The following is a 17,074-nucleotide window of genomic DNA, read 5'->3' on the forward strand; positions in this document are numbered from 1 at the left end:
TTTTAAGGAATTGATAAGAATGTGTTTCTAATGCAGAAGTCGCCTAATTAAATGCTTAAATGCCCACTCCGCACTCACTCGACCACTGTCCCCCTTTTATTAAAAATAATACATTTTACAGATTTATACACATGACCTATATAGTGGGTAACATAAACATTGAATAGTACAATTATTTTGGCTTGAAGAATCAGGAGGGAATGGGTAGGTTGAGCATGCAGCTGTGAACTTGTATCCGGGAGATAGTGAGTTCAAACCCCACTGTTATAAGCCTTGAAGATGGTTTTCCGTGGTTTTCCATTTTCACAGCAAGCAAATGCTGTGGGTGAACCTTAATTAAGGCCACGGCTGCTTCCTCCCCACACCTAGCCCTTTCCTAATCCATCGTCGCCATAAGACTTAGACCTATCTGTGTCGGTGCGACACAAAGCAGCTTGTAAAAACAAGAAGAATCAGGAGACCTGATCTTGCTGTCTTTGAATTCTTAGGCATTATGTGACTGCTGGAGTCAAACTTGTTGGGTTGTTAATAACGTAATTTTAAATGCGTGGTGTAATAAAAGTAACAAACTTTTTAAACACTTCGTCTTGAAAATATGAATGAAACTTAAACACTTCCAGTGTTGGCACTTCTCTTAAACTAGCATGACTTTGACACTGGGTATTAACACAACACTAAATCATTCTGTGCCAGTGTGTTTATTGCACTTATTTAATAATTATTGACGCAACAGCAAAAACATATTTATTACAGCATATTCGCAAAAACAATAGGGGACAAAAACTACATTGCTGTTCATTTTCTGGGACTTCGGTGCAATATTCTCAGGCCCATGATTTGCTCTTGCTAGCCATCAATATGCACTAAAAGTACTGTATTGCATTCACGCCAGTCAAATGATTAGGCTTAAATAATATGACAGATTTTTCTTCTTGGGTTGAGTGTGATGTTGCAGATCTTGTTCTAGCTTGTCCATATATTATTCCCTGTGAATAGCAGGCCAAACCTCTATTCATGACTCACAAGGGGGCATTCGCTACTCATTACCATCGATTTTTCTCAAATTTATAGAACATGCAGAGCTTGGCTGGAAATGAAAGTACCTGAAGTGGGAACTCGTATAGAAAATAAAAATATAAATGTTGACGCGGCTCTCGCACCGTATAAGCCACTTATGTTCATGCGCACGCCGAGCAGTTGTTGGCGTAGCGGTAAGAGCTTGGACAGGTAATTCGATGGTCGTGGGTTCGACTCGTCTTGTGGAGACTGTTTTTTCTGTCAATTTTTATATTATTCATGTTCCAATTAAGTAAAGAGGTGAATAATTCATTTTATTTATTTATACACACAAGGCATAGAAAAGGTAAAAAATTGGGATTTCATTGTCAGACTTTTTCCTTCCTGCGCCAAGAACCTATTGTTTGTGTACAGCCGCCAGGAGCAACCTTCACTTGTCAGGTGAAAACGAATCTTACAGCGAAACGACTACTCACGTTTATAGCACATTCCCCAGGGAGGGGAGATAGCCAATAAAGGAGAAAAAAGAAGAATTTCTGTTTGAACACGTTGGGAAAGTTCGCAATTCCAAATTTTCTACAATTGTGCGCTCATTAAAAAAATGACGTCCTATATGCCTTTTCCGCCTTTGCTTTGCTGGATCTAGTGTTTACAGTGCACTATGTCTTCTGTTACAGGCTAGAGCAATTTTGTTACTTTCATAGATCTGTCTCTGTCTTATCCTTGGCTTTGACAATATAAAAGTGACTGAGGTATGAGCGATGCTATTATGCCAATCCTTATGCAGCCAGTCCCTGCTATGAATGGTGTGAAAATATTGCTCATAGGGTCGGTTGGTGTATGCATTTCAGTGGGCTTGGCACACTGATATGTAATAGCAGCTCTGGCTCGGTGAGGAAAGCAGCGGGAAACTACCCCACTCCTCATTTCCCTAATACGCCTCTTCAGTGATGCCTAGGCCATCTATGACAGCTAATGGCAGAGCTGATGAGGATCCCACTAGCGGCATCGCTGACGGACTGAACATACATACATGAGTCTTTTGCATATAAATAAATAAATAAAATAAATTAAAATAAATGAATAATATAAATATTGAGAAAAATACTCGACATAGGGAGTCAAACCCATGGCCATCGAATTACTAGTCCAAGCTCTTACAGCTACGCCAACTACTGCTCGGTGCGCGCTAACGTAAGTGGCTTATACAGTGCGAGAGCCGCATCAACATTTTTATTTTTATTTTCTATACACTTGGCCATCTGGAGTTCATAGTTTGGGTACTTTCATTTCTAGCCAAGCCCTGCATGTTCTATGAACTTGAGCGAAATCGGTGGTGACAAGTAGGGAATGCCCCCTTGTCAGCCTGTTGTTTTCAGAGTGCCGCATAACCGAGATATAAGAAGGGTGTTTTTGTTTCAGAGAGTCTCATGAGGCATGCTTTTGTGAGAAAATCATCGAGAAGTTCTTGCGTTTCTCGAGATGTGCACTGTCGCGGCACGGTTCTGAGTTATGCTGATTTTACCACATGATCTGAGCTCTAATTTTGCCGACAAGAAAACAAGGCACATGTGTGCGCCTCTCACTTTTATGCTATTTGATCCTGAAAGCTGTTTGAAGTTATTGAAGGAAGTCTGCTGTAGACTGTTGGTAGAACACATGGATTTTTTATCAAGGGATCTAGTGCTGGAATGAAATGACAACCATGCTCTACATCAAAATCCATAACTTGACCAGAAATGAAACTAATTATTTAGAGTGAATCTCCTAAAACTTTCACAATAGAGTTAAACTAATGTATTATTAAGGTCCACCTTTTCAGTACAAAATATAGAGTTTAAATTACATAAATGATTAGGGACTAGTTTTGACCTAATATTAGGTCATCATCAGCCTAAAGCAAAATTAAAACATAAATACCGAAGAAATCAAACAATGTAAAGACACATAAGGTCTCGTAAATGTACATACCATGTGAGATATTGAGAAAAGAATTGTAGAGACGTGCAGCACTATGTTAAAAAATAACTCCACAACAGAGATTCATAAGAAGTCCAGTGCGCATTAAAAAGATGTTAAAGATAGGAATCCTTGAGTTAACTCCATTGTAATCACAGTTCAGTGCGGATCTATCGTAATGAAACTTATTTCATTTAAAACTTTCACCCCAAATATTCCTACCGAGCTCGATAGCTGCAGTCACTTAAATGCGGCCAGTATCCAGTGTTCGGGTGATAGTAGGTTCGAACCCCACTGTCGGCAGCCCTGAAAATGGTTTTCCGTGGTTTCCCATTTTCACACCAGGCAAATGCTGGGGCTGTACCTTAATTAAGGCTACGGCCGCTTCCTTCCCACTCCTAGCCCTTTCCTGTCCCATCGTCGCCATAAGACCTATCTGTGTTGGTGCGACATAAAGCAACCAGCATAGCAAATATTCCTGAAATGGAAGGTGCTAATGAATTACTGTTTCCACATAAATCATGTGTAACCAACGGCTCATAATTGTAGCCCATACTCAAATTTTAAGCATTATTAGAAAGTTACATTTTTCAAATGGCACAATGCCTATTGACATTAACAAATTAAAACCAGAGTAAATTAGAATGTCAGAGGTGGTGTTTTTTTAAGGATTCTAGTTCAGGTAGTTTACGAGCTACCGTTGTTTGGAAATTGTAAATACTGGCGGTTGTCTGCTTCGTGTGTACTACCTTAAAAAGAACGTGAATAAACAACTTCTTTGGATTCTGAAGAAGAAAGAGAATAGCCCTTCAAAGATTGTATTCAAAATTATTACCACCAGCTTCTGTATAGGCTTCTAGTCTGCCATGTAAAGATTAATTCACACATTCTAGCATTTCATCAGAAATTTCAGCACAGGCAGCGGTATTACGTCATTTCTTATCATCTGATGTAGTCGGCATGTCCTTGTAAACAGTGTATTAGCTTTCCCCGAAAAAAATATCTAATTTGTGGGCGGGGGCGACGGGCCGACAAATGTACAGGTCCCCTTCGTCCAATCCAATGATTTGGAAATAACTGGTGAAGACAAACTCTAGTACATTGTACACTATGGGCTGGATGGCCATCATGCTGGTACAGTACCACATATTCCTCCTAGTCTGTATTGGACATCTCCTGACATCTGTGGAAGTTTGTCTGTTAGGAAGTTGAGATACTTTAGAGAATCTGGTGTTCCTTCTTGGAAAAAAGGGCCTATGATTTTATGGTTCACTATTCCACACCACATATTTAAAACTCCATGAACGGCCACGTTCCACCTGACAAAGCCAATGTGGATTGTTTACAGGTCAATAGTGCATGTTTCGGAGGTTTACTTGGCCATGATTTATAAATGATCCTGCATCACTAATTAATAAGATACACATGATAAATTTGGTGTACCTTGTCTTAATGGCCATGTACAAAAGTTAACACCATTCTCAAAATTGTTTCCATGCAGCTCTTGATGGAGAGAGACACGATACCATTGGAAATTACGACAGCAGAGAACGCATGATACTCTTCCCTGACTCGTGCCACTTCCCCATGCGATTGCACGCGAGCTATCATGCAGATATGTTACGTTTTCCAGGTGTTGCACTGCCGGTTTCGCGTAATTAGTTGAAGAGGTTCACAAGTAATTGTCAAGATGGGTGACATCTATTGGGATATCGTTCCACGTCCACAGCACAAGAATGAACAACATTCTTCCTACATTCTCCATACACCATTAGTTTTTCAGCATTGGTAAATACCATCTTCCACCACGTCCTACTTCTTGAACTATCAGAAAGTAACTGATACGGAAGTCGCAGTGAAATCAGAAAACTAACATAAGTACATCATAGCCACGTAACTAAGCAAACAAATGTCAGTATTTACAGTTTTCAAACTGTGATAGTTCGTAATCTACTTGTATACTTATGATTACACAAATTCCGGGTGGAAAGGAAAACGGGTAATGTTTGGGCGTAGATTTTGGCCAATCCTGAGGAAGAAGTGGGGTAAGCGATACATCACATGTGTTTGTCTTCCAGGAGGCATGACCTGTATCGTTACACACCCAGAGGTCATTCCCGACACCAGTTTCTCAGGAACTGATTAAAATGTTTCTATGGTTTAAACATTCTGGCTATACTGCCTTTTATAATCAAGGAAACAATTAACTGTAATTTAATTGTGAAGAAATGTGCACGATATAATGTCGCTCCAATACGTACGGCCTTTAATTGTTTGATTATTGCTGACAATAACTCAATAGGAATGGTTTTCCAAACACGCTTGCATCTCTGATAATCATAATTATTTAATGCCAGGTTATTTTTACTTTGGTTGTTGAGGACAAAATATGTTATTGTTGTTATTATTATTATTATTATTATTATTATTATTATTATTATTATTATTATTATTATTATTATTATTATTATTATTCTTTCGAATGGGCCACCAGAGGACCACGTGCCAATTTCAATTCCTTTTTCTTCCAGTACGCTTTCATCTGTTCACTATGTTTCTTCTTTCTGTCTTCAGACTGCTTTGAACCAGTCTTTTTTACTTTCCTACCTTGGAATCCTTCTATTTTCAATACTTTTTCCCAAAAGCCTTCTCTATTATTTATTTCTTCTGTTGTTATATTGTTGTTTTCTAAATCCTTTCTTACTTCATTGACCCAGCTTGTCGTTGATTTCTTACCCCACAAATATCTGAAAATCTTACTGGTTAATCTACTATCTTGCATTCGATATAAAGGTCCAAAAAACATGTCTCCTTTTCCTCATTACATCTGATATATTTTCTATTTTTTTATATATTTCAGCATTACTTCGTAATTTCCAACCTTCTGCTGTGTTTTGTGGGCCTAATATTTTCCTCATGATTCGCCTTTCTAGTATTTCTAGTTTATCTAAATTATAGTTTAATGCCAGACATTCGCTTGCATATAGGCATTCTGGCTTCACTGCTGTGTTGTAATGCCTTATTTTTGCATTTTTGGATAGGCATCTTTTATTGTAGATATCTTTGGTGACACCATAAGCTCTCTCCATTTTATGTACCCTCTCCTCTACTGCAGATTTTTCTAAACCATTTTCTTGGATTATTTCCCCTAGATATTTGAATTTTTTTACCCTCTCTATTTGGCCAATATCTGTTTTCAGACATTTTGGTGCATCCCAAATATTTGTTAAAAATTTTGTTTTTTCTGCAGAAATTCTTAAGCCATTTCTGCTGGCGATTCTTTCCAAGACATTTACTTGGGTTATAGCAGATGTCACATTTTCAGAAAGTATTGCAAAGTCATCTGCAAATGCAAGACAATTTATTTCGATCCTTTTGTTTCCTCTTCCTAACCTTATCGGTGAAATGTTGAGTTCAATAAGTTTTTCGTTCCAAATTCTCACTATTTTCTCTAGGACACAATTAAAAAGAATTGGGGATAGTCCGTCGCCTTGTCGTACACCAGTTTTTATTTTGAAAGGCTGTGATATCTCTCCCAGAAATTTCACTTTAGAGACTGTGTCTGTAAGTGTTTCACGGATTAGATTTGCCAGTTTAGACTTTATGCCAAATTCTCGAATTATTTTGTATATAGTTTCTCTGTCAACAGAATCAAAAGCCTTTTTGAAATCTACAAACATGACTACAATGTCCTTTGAATTAAGTAACCTGTGGCGAATTATTGACTTAAGATTAAATATTTGTTCTGAGCATGATCTTCCTTTCCTGAAACCACCTTGATATTCACCTATATGATTGTCTAGTGTTGTTTCTACTCTGTTTAATAAAATCTTGGAAGATATTTTATATGCCACTGCTAATAAAGATATTCCTCTGTAGTTATTAACGCCCTGTTTATTACCTTTTTTGTGGAGTGGATGTATCAAGGCTACTTTCCATTCCTCAGGAATTTTTTCAGTTTTCCAGATTTCTTCAAAGAGTAATTGTAGCTCATTTGCTATGTTTGGCAAGGACCACTACAAAAGTTCCGCTGTAATAGAATCTTCTCCGCTAGCTTTGTTGTTTTTGAGGGTTTTAATTACTTCTTCAATTTCTTTTATAGTTGTTGGTATGTCTTCTTCCAAATTTTCATCAATATCTTGAAATTCTAATTTATGACTTGGTTCAGGACAGTTCAAAAGTTGATCAAAATATCTTGCTAATATCTCACAATTTTCAGTATTGCTTAGTCCAATTCTGCCGTTTTCATCGTTGAAACTAACATTTGTAGTTTGGTACCCCTTTAATTCATTCTTAAAAGTCTGATAAAAGTCACGGGTGTTATTTTTTATAAAGTTTTTGTCCATTTCTATAAGTTTCTCCTTTTGAAAGGCTTGTTTAGTACTTCTGATTATCCTCGCTGTTTCCTTCCTTACCGGGCGAGTTGGCCGTGCGCGTAGAGGCGCGCGGCTGTGAGCTTACATCCGGGAGATAGTAGGTTCGAATCCCACTATCGGCAGCCCTGAAGATGGTTTTCCGTGGTTTCCCATTTTCACACCAGGCAAATGCTGGGGCTGTACCTTAATTAAGGCCACGGCCGCTTCCTTCCACCTCCTAGGCCTTTCCTATCCCATCGTCGCCATAAGACTTATCTGTGTCGGTGCGACGTAAAGCCCCTAGCAAAAAAAAAAAGTTTCCTTCCTTTGTTGTTTAAACTGATCAAAATCTTCAATTTTCTTTGAGCATTTCAATTTTTTCCATGTTTTAGCCCTCTCTGCTAAAGCTTCTTCACATATTTCATTCCACCATATTTTCCTTTTATTTTTTATTGGCCCAAATGTTTTCTGTGCTGAATAATTAATTGCTTTGGATATTTCTTGCCAGTTGCCTTGTTTAGCCACTTTAATTTCGTCTTGGTAGTTTTTAATTGATTCTTTTGTTATAGTAAGTCTGTCTACATTATATTTTATTAACCTCTGTGGCTTTCTTTGTTCTTTACTAGGTAGTATTATTTATTATTATTATTATTATTATTATTATTATTATTATTATTATTATTATTATTATTAGTATTAGTATTTCACCTTATGGGAAATAAACTGCGGTTATTTAACATTTAATGTTTTTATAAGGGTAGAAAAAATAGTCATAATAAGAAGGAATATTTTTATACCACATGGCATTTCATGAAAAAAAAAAAAAAAGGCAAAGGCTGACCTCTTTAGCACATTTTCTTCTGTGAATAACATATGGACTTGTAAATTATTCTCGGCAATATAGAATAGCACACAGCACCTCGACCCATTCGAACACTGATCATGATCAGGCTCGCATGAATACGGATATCTCATGTAATTCAGTGTTTCCAAATTGCTAAAACAATGAAGTTGCATACAGACGTTAAAATGCTTCAGTAATCGGTGACTGTTATAAGTTTTCAGTACTTTTACTCTTACCAAAACACACAGACTGTTTTTAGACAAGAAGATACCAGGAAGAGGTCACGGTAGACTACCCCTAATACTGTGGTAGGGAGAGGGTGAAACCCAGTGTCGGCACGTTGCCTACTCCTGTCGGATAGCACCAAGAGGTCTGCTCAAAACTTTGTTTCCATCCGATGGGCAAATCGCCATCAACAGCGTCATATGCCCTCACTCCATATGAACACTGCGGAGAGGGTGGAATTGAATCCAAATTTTTGGCGCACGATCTAGTGATTAGAAATTGTATACCACCACCTTTACCCTGCTGACCAACATTCTGATGGTGAGAGATTTTTTTTTACCGACAGGACTCAAACCAGCTAACCACGTGTTGACCATATAGACTTGATGCCTTAACGATCATGGCTACCAGGTGGATTGATTCGCAGAATATTTCTCACTGACCGTTGCGGCTTCCACATTTCCGTGACGTGCATTTGCGTTCACAAATAGAGCTTTTTCTATCTTGCCCAACATTCGGATTCATATAATTACTTAGGTTATGTGATAAGGAACAGATTTGCTCTGCTCCCCCTCCGCCATGTGTATGTGTGAACACTGTATGAAGTGTGATTTTAAGTTTCAAATAGCACAATTGATAACAATAAGTTAATCTTTACTGGTTTTCTATTACAGTCTTCTGAACTTGAAGTCCCTTAAACGAGGACCAAAGAAAGGTATGGAGTCGAGCTCAGGCTCGAGCTCTAGTGAAAGTGATAAGAAGAAACGGCCGACTTCTGGGAAAAAACCTCCAAAAAAGAACAAGAAAGAAACTAGTCAGACTCTTGAGGACTTCCAGAATATGAGTGACAGCGGTAAGAGAACTTAAAATCTATATTTAATAGAAAGTCAGAGGGAAATAAGTAAGGAACAGATGTAAATGGACGAACACGATAGCAGGTTAGTGTGGGAAGAGGGAACAGAAATAGTAGATGGGTGAGGACAATTGTGGAAACGCAAAAAGACAAGGGCTGTTTTTTTTTTTTTTCAACCTTCGATGGGCTATAAAAAAAAGGACATTGGCATAATAGAATTATTTTATCACTAAAAGTATATTAATTACATATTTATTTTTCCAAATAATCGCCAAAACTATTTAGGCATTTGTCGTATCATGACACCAGCTTTCCGATGCCCTCTGCAAAGAAGTTGCCGCCAGTGAGGTAATGTGGGTCTGGACAGCCTCCTAAAGTTCTTTGTTTGTACATCACAGATGGAAGTTTACAATCAGTAAACTTTCTACAGCAATCCCAGACATTTCGAGGTCTTCTCTGTACACCATTGTGACTCAACAGTTTGGATACCGGAAACTTTGATTGCATTGGGTCACAACAATGTTGACTGATGATCGCAAAACTCAGCGAATGGCGTCAGCCGTAATGTTCCGCACACATTACTGTAGTGAGGGAGAAGAGATTTCAAAGTCTATAGTCACTGACGATGAAATTTTGGTACTGTATGACACTTCAGAAAACAAGGAATAGTCTAAGGATAGTCTCCAAACAAGCCAAAAAAGAGGTTTAAGCTCACACTGAGCAACAGGAAAACAATGGCTACAGTTTTTTGTGACCATGAAGGTGTCTTGTTGGTGGACTTGATGGAGCAGGAGGCTGTCCAGGCGCACATTACCTCACTGTTGGCAGACTTCTTTGCAGAGGACATCGGAAAACTGGTGTCACAATACGACAAATGCCTAAATAGTTTTGGTGATTATACGGAAAAGGTAAGTATGAAACTACTAAACTTTTAGTGATAAAATAATTTTGTTATGTAAATGTGTCTTTATGTTTTAGCCCATCGGAGGTTGAAAAAAGAAAAAAAAAAAAGCCAGCCTTCGTTGATAGAATCTCCCCTCAGCAGTCCCAGTTTTATATCCATCTCTCCTCAGCGCCGACGAATTCACTTCTGCTTCCCAGCTTCATCAGAAGGGCAGTGATCAACACTCACTAAAGGGCCATCTTGACAGATGTTCAGCCTTCATGTGGAATAAGAAGAAAGCCAATTAAGTACAGAAAAAAGGGTAGAAACATAAGACAAAGATACAGGCGGTAAAAGAACTGGACAAACACGAAAGGAGAAAAGGATTCCAATTTCACACTAAGACTGAAGAACTGTCAAGACCCTCAGTGAGTGTTGATGCCTGCCCTCCTGATGAAGTTGGGAAGCAGAAGCGAGCTCATCGGGGGCTGAGGTGAGATTGATGTAGAAGAACTGGGATTAGTGAGGAGAGGAGCCTGTCTGTTTGAAGATGTGGAGATTGTCCTTGTCCGTTTGTGTTTCCGTGTTTGTCCTAATCTCCTCTTTCTGTTGTTCCCTTTTCCTATACTGACCTGTCATTGAGTTCATCCTACTATATATGTTCCTTATTTATTCCCCTCTCTCTTTCACTCACTTGATTCGTCACTTGTTTGTTCCTTTCCTGTACTTATATTTGACAGGAAGATCTTACGTAAGCAGCAAGGATGAAAAAGCTACTGATATTATGCAGGGTGCACCAGAACTATACCGACAAAAAGAAAAAAGTAGGGATGCTCTTTGTGTTACGTTAAGAACAATGGTGCAGTTGGTGGAGAACATTTTTCTTTTCAAATGATTCAAATTGAAGGACTTGCTGTATTTGCTATGCCGGGCACAAGCTGCTGCTGTGCTTCAGGGAAGACAAGGACTGGGAGCGGAAGTGGGGTGTATGAAGGAGACAGATAATGCTTTGCGCGTATGCAAAGGTTTTCTTGTTCGGTCGGAGAGAATTGTTCTTGTCTCTTACAGGCAATATCCACAGGTTGTTTATTAAACAGCCGTAATTGCTCACACAGTACAAGAACACACTGCAATTAAGATGCATTTGTCAGTCAAGAAATGCACCAGATCATTACTTCTCTTGTTTGTTGGATCGCAGTAACGTTCTTTATTATTTAACATGCTTAAAGATGCAATGCTGCCGCCCCACTATTGTGTATTCCTGCACTCACAACATTGTGAATGGAATGAAATGCTGAATGAAGGAAACAATACGCCAAGTGGTTCAGTATGCCCCCTTCCTACTTTGGTGCACAGTTCGCAATGGTGTAGTAGTGACCATTGGACTCTGTTCAGGAGTCGCGAACAACCTGGATAACTGCCTCTTCATCTTCTCTTTTGATCGGGTTTGCATAGTAGTGAATTGGTGCAGAACAAATTGTACACTGCCTACTGGGGCGGGAAGAGACTATGTGAAACGAACGAGAACCTTGTGCATTCGCAGCGAGCATTACCTCTGCCTCCCACTTCTCCTTCCTTCCTTCCTTCCTTCCTTCCTTCCTTCCTTCCTTCCTTCCTTCCTTCCTTCCTTCCTTCCTCTTGACACAGAGCAACAGGTAGCGGCTTGTGCTCCAGCATAGCAAATACGGCAAGTTCGTCAATTTGAATCGCACGCCTGGAAGTAGCAGAGTAACCGTCGAAAAAGGTGAACATCCCGAAAAGTTTTTCATCGAGTTCAGCGAAGATCCAGTCTAAACATCGGAAGATGAGGTAAATATGACCAAAATGTGTTCTGTGTTAACGAACATGATACAGTCACTCAAATCCACCTTAAGACATTTCAAAAGTAAATGACAAACTTTCAGACCAAATTTCAAAAGTAAATGATGAAATTTCTCAAGCTAACTCAGTGTTAACCGGACAAATAGCACAGGTGTACACCCAGGTTTACCAAGTAGAACAGAGCCTAAAATTGAAAATTTCAACCAAAAATGAAAAAATTTCACCCCAAATCAGCAACGTCACTAATCGATTAACGCAGCAGATATCGGCCATCAGGTCAAAACTGGGACAGGTTGAACAGATCGATAGTAGGGTAAACCAGCTGGAAGGGGACATCTCAAACCTCAAGGAGGAGGTGGAAATCCAGGTTTCTGGCATAAAGCAACTGGTAGAAAGCCGTATCTGCTGCCGGGGGAAATTTTGGAAGCCATATTTCTGCTTTTGAAGAAAGGTTAGAAAACTGGATTTCGACCATCAATGGAAATATGCAGAATATAAGAGAAAGCATCCTTCACATGGTAGAAGATAGGTTAACTCAAACAGGACATATCGCCACTCCTGTAACCTCCTCAAACCTAACCGAAGGTGATTTTGGAGAGTCTTCCGGAATTTCACGGGCAACTGGAAGAGAACCCGACTAGCTTCATCGAGGGATCGGTCAGTCTGTTAGGAAGGACTAATCTATCTGAAGACATCTTCGTGCAACTCATCACACCGCGATTAAAGGGGCAAGCCGCTACTAGGTGGAATATCTTGAACGGTTTGAATTTAAACTGGATGGACTTCAAGAGGGAATTCCTCGTTTTACAACTTTTTATTATAATTTTGGGTCCACCTTATTCAATACATTAAAATTGTTGCATAAATGTAATTACAACCTATATTTTTCAATCAGTACTAGTTTTGACGCCTCACTGCGTCATCATCAGCTTATAGGAGTTTAAAAATAGGAGAGGATTTCCACCAATCAATACTTATTTATTGTATATATTAAACTACAGGACCGGTTTCGACCTGATATTCAAGGTCATCTTCAGCTGAACCATATATACATATTAATATAATGAAGCTTTGATTAAGATTGTGGTGTTGAAGGAATGCCATATGATGATGATGTACATTTAGTTACATACAAATGGGGCACGTCTTAGCATGAGCTGGCGTATATGTCATTCTGTGCAATATTGCAACTGTATGTCTAAAATGTTGAAGGCCTTAAAACTAGTGTATAAAACACGTCTTTTCCTAAACTGATATATATCACTTATAACTCAATCTTATCTTCCACAGATTAACATAACATCATTGCACAGCTACAAATGGGAAAGGAGCCACTACTTTGAAACCAATGTCACCCAAATTTACGGACGCCAATAAGAAAACATGAATTGGTTCTTATAAAAGGGCAACACACACAGCAGAGCTGAACATGTTTTACTTGAATTTCATCCATACATTTGGCACCCCTTTTTAAATTGAAAGTGTTTTATCTCACATACGCACAGGAAGACAAAACTTTTATCCATGCAATTTTACAAACCCTAAGAATAGCAGCTGAAGTGTACAACTGTGAATAAGACTTAAATACGGAAGTTAGTCGATGTATTGACCACCAAGCAAGAACGAATGTTCATGTACATGAAGTGTTTTTATGTATTGTTTTTATCTTGTACATATATATTAGTTTAGGAAAAGACGTGTTTTATACACTAGTTTTAAGGCCTTCAACATTTTAGACATACAGTTGCAATATTGCACAGAATGACATATACGCCAGCTCACGCTAAGACGTGCCCCATTTGTATGTAACTAAATGTACATCATCATCATATGGCATTCCTTCAACACCACAATCTTAATCAAAGCTTCATTATATTAATATGTATATATGGTTCAGCTGAAGATGACCTTGAATATCAGGTCGAAACCGGTCCTGTAGTTTAATATATACAATAAATAAGTATTGATTGGTGGAAATCCTCTCCTATTTTTAATTGTGCAATTGTCAATACGGAAATGAAGATTATAGATTACGTTATAGGAGTTTGTAGAAAAATTGACAATCGTACAAGTTTATCAATGTCAGTTGTATAGTTGGTAATGGCGAGGTAAGCAGGCAGTGACTTGTGCTCTAGGCTTTCAAGATTTTATAGTGGATATAGTGATGTTTGGCTGAAAAGGATGCAATTATTTCAAACTGTAAATACTCACGTTTAAACTGACGTAAAAACATTTCAGTTGTAGCTCAACTGAGTGCTGTAAATCAGTTTTTAAACTGTATGGAGATTCAGTGCAATCTATAACTGTTTACAAAGTTGCTATCAACATAGAGTGTTGTTGACAATTTTGTGGCGTCAAATGAACTATTGATTGTTGCAAACTACTACCAACTTCAGTGCTCAGTGTTTCCAAGGAGTAAAAGTGTATTGTATTGAATCGATTGCAACGAGTACTGCCAACATTACGAAAGTTTATTTGTACATAGTACAAGTATTTTCTGTTGTAAAATGTGTGTGTGTGGAAATTGTTCAAAAGCTGTGGCACGTCAGGATGTAAATGGAAAAATTCAGTGCAAGTTATGCAGAAATCTATTTCATAGTGCATGTGTAAATCTTACGGAAGATTACGCAAAAAACTTGCGATCCATTGTTGAAATGTGGTTATGCAGTAATTGTGAGAAAACTCCCTGTAGTAATGTGAGTGATCAGCAGGGCAGTAAAGTTGTAGAAAATATACCGACTCTAAGTGAGATATATCGACTTCTGCTTTCAATTAGTAAAGAAGTTAAGGAATCGTGTAAGAATCTTGAGGTAGGGCTCAGTAAATCACTGAACTCGGTTCATGAGAAACTGGAGGAAAACTTTATTTTACTCAAGAGTCATGAAGAAGAACTGAAATCATGTAACTAAGTTATTGAGAGCTTTAAATCAGAGAACTGTGCATTAAAGAACAAGATCAGCAACTTACAGCAACAAATAGATGATCTAGACCAATATGGAAGGCGGAATACACTGGAAATACATGGGATTCCTGAAACGCCAAATGAAGATGTGATCTCCTTAGTGAAAAATGTAGGTCGGGCATTAGATGTTACTGTGACTGATAATATGATTGACACATGTCATAGGTTAAAAACGCCAGTAAGTCAACCTCACGAACGAGTTATCGTGAAATTTGTTAGAAGATTTGACAGGGATATGTTTCTCCAGAGGCGTAAGATAAAACGTAACTTGAGCTGTGCTGACATTGGCCTATCTATGTTAACCTAAATCTCACTTTAAACAGAAGGATTATTTTCAGTGAAGCGAGAAAGGTAAAATGGGAGAAAGATTTTGCACATTTGTGGGTGGATAATGCAGGAAATATTAAACTTAGGAAGAAAGCAAGTGACACTTATATACTCTTAAAACGATTGATGTTAAGAATTTGGCATGATGTAGATGGCTGTAAGGGATGGATTGTTATCATTTTATTATCAGAATGTTAGAGGGTTGATCACAAAAATAAGTGACATATACACAAGTGTCCTTGCTAGTAATTATGACGTGATCATGGTGACAGTCATGGTTGATGAAGAGCGTGTATAATGGAGAAATATTTGCTACAAGATATAATGTTTTTCGGCGGGATCGTGTTCATAAGAAGGGTGGCGGTGTTTTGATAGCTGTTGCCAATACTTTTAAATCTGTTCTTGTAGAACTTGATGTAGAGAACATCAAATGTGTCTATGTTTAATTATTTTAGGTGAAAAGGTATATCTCGTAATTGTTTACTTCCCACCAAACTCTGATTTAGAAACTTATAATTTTTTTGCTGTACTTGAAAACATCGAATTCATACAACATTATAATGTTATTATAATGGGTGATTTTAACTTACCTTTGATCAATGATAGTAACTGTAATTTACTTAACTGTGGACCAAAATACCTTGCTCTGGCTAATTTTATTGCTTTATTCAATCTGAATTCGTTAAATAACTTTAAAAAAATGCCAGTGGTAAAACACTTGATTTAGTTCTGTGCAACTATGTAGGAAATATTAATGTATTCAGAAGAGATTACCCCCTTGTGCCTGAGTATTCTAATCATCCTGCTTTATATTTTGAACTGGTTGCTAACATTGAGCGAGTCAAAATATTACCTGTCAGCATCTACAGTTTCCAGAAGGCCGATTTTTATGAATTTTATGCATCGTTACAAAAATATGACTGGAATCAGTTACTATTGAGTGAAGACCCTAATAATGCAGTAAGCTATTTTCATGAAGTCCTTAATAACCTTTTCACAAAATATGTTCCTAAAAAAACAGTGAATAAGAAAAGAATGTACCCTTGTTGGTTTACATTAGATATAATTAAAATGTTGAAATTAAAGGAGATTCACAGGAAGCACATGAAGCATTCTGAATACAGTGCTCACATGTACAAACAATTAAGAAAACAGTCTAAGACACTTATCGCAAGGGCATATAAATTGTATATATTACAGCCACAGAATAATATAAAAAATGATCCAAAAACGTTTTGGGGTTTCATTAAAAGTAAACGAAATAATAGTTTCTTCAGTGTATGACATATGGTAGAAACCATTTGGTAACTGCGCAAGGAATAGCCAATGCTTTTGCATGTTATTTTCAAACTGTTTATGCACCCCAGCCTTCTTTATGTATAGCCTCTCAGTCAGTATCAGTGATTACTGCTCACAGTTTGCAGTTGGGTCCTATACACGAAGATGAGTACAGTGATGCAGTAACAAAACTTCAGCATCTAAATCAGCGGGAATTGATCACATACCTCCTTACATTATTAAAGGATGTGCAGAGGTGCTAATGGTTCCACTATGTGCCATATATAATTTAAAGACGCAGATATTTCCTGAGATTTGGAAAATAAGTAAACTCAGATCTTTAAATCTGGTGATAGTTTGAAAATTGAGAACTACAGAGCTATCTCAATAATATGTGCTCCAGCGAAGCTCTTTGAACAAATACTCTGTTAGAATATTTAATCATATCAAACCATACGTATCAGAATTTCAGCATGGGTTTTATCCCAAGCGTTCTACTACGACTAATCTTATGAACTTTATTCAGGATATTTCTGATTCAATGAATGAA

At 37.8% G+C, this 17,074-nt stretch overlaps 1 protein-coding gene across 1 annotated transcript in view; it reads left to right on the top strand.

Annotated features, from left to right (window-relative positions):
• LOC136857368 (transcriptional regulator ATRX) overlaps positions 1–17,074 on the top strand; it is a 605,506-nt gene that overhangs the window by 241,150 nt on the left and 347,282 nt on the right. Inside the window, exon 10 of the mRNA XM_068225161.1 lies at positions 9,075–9,253. Coding sequence (XP_068081262.1) covers positions 9,075–9,253 — 179 coding nt within the window. The remainder of the gene's footprint in view (positions 1–9,074; positions 9,254–17,074) is intronic.

Source organism: Anabrus simplex, chromosome 1 (genome assembly GCF_040414725.1).
Source record: "Anabrus simplex isolate iqAnaSimp1 chromosome 1, ASM4041472v1, whole genome shotgun sequence".
NCBI lineage: Eukaryota > Metazoa > Arthropoda > Insecta > Orthoptera > Tettigoniidae > Anabrus > Anabrus simplex.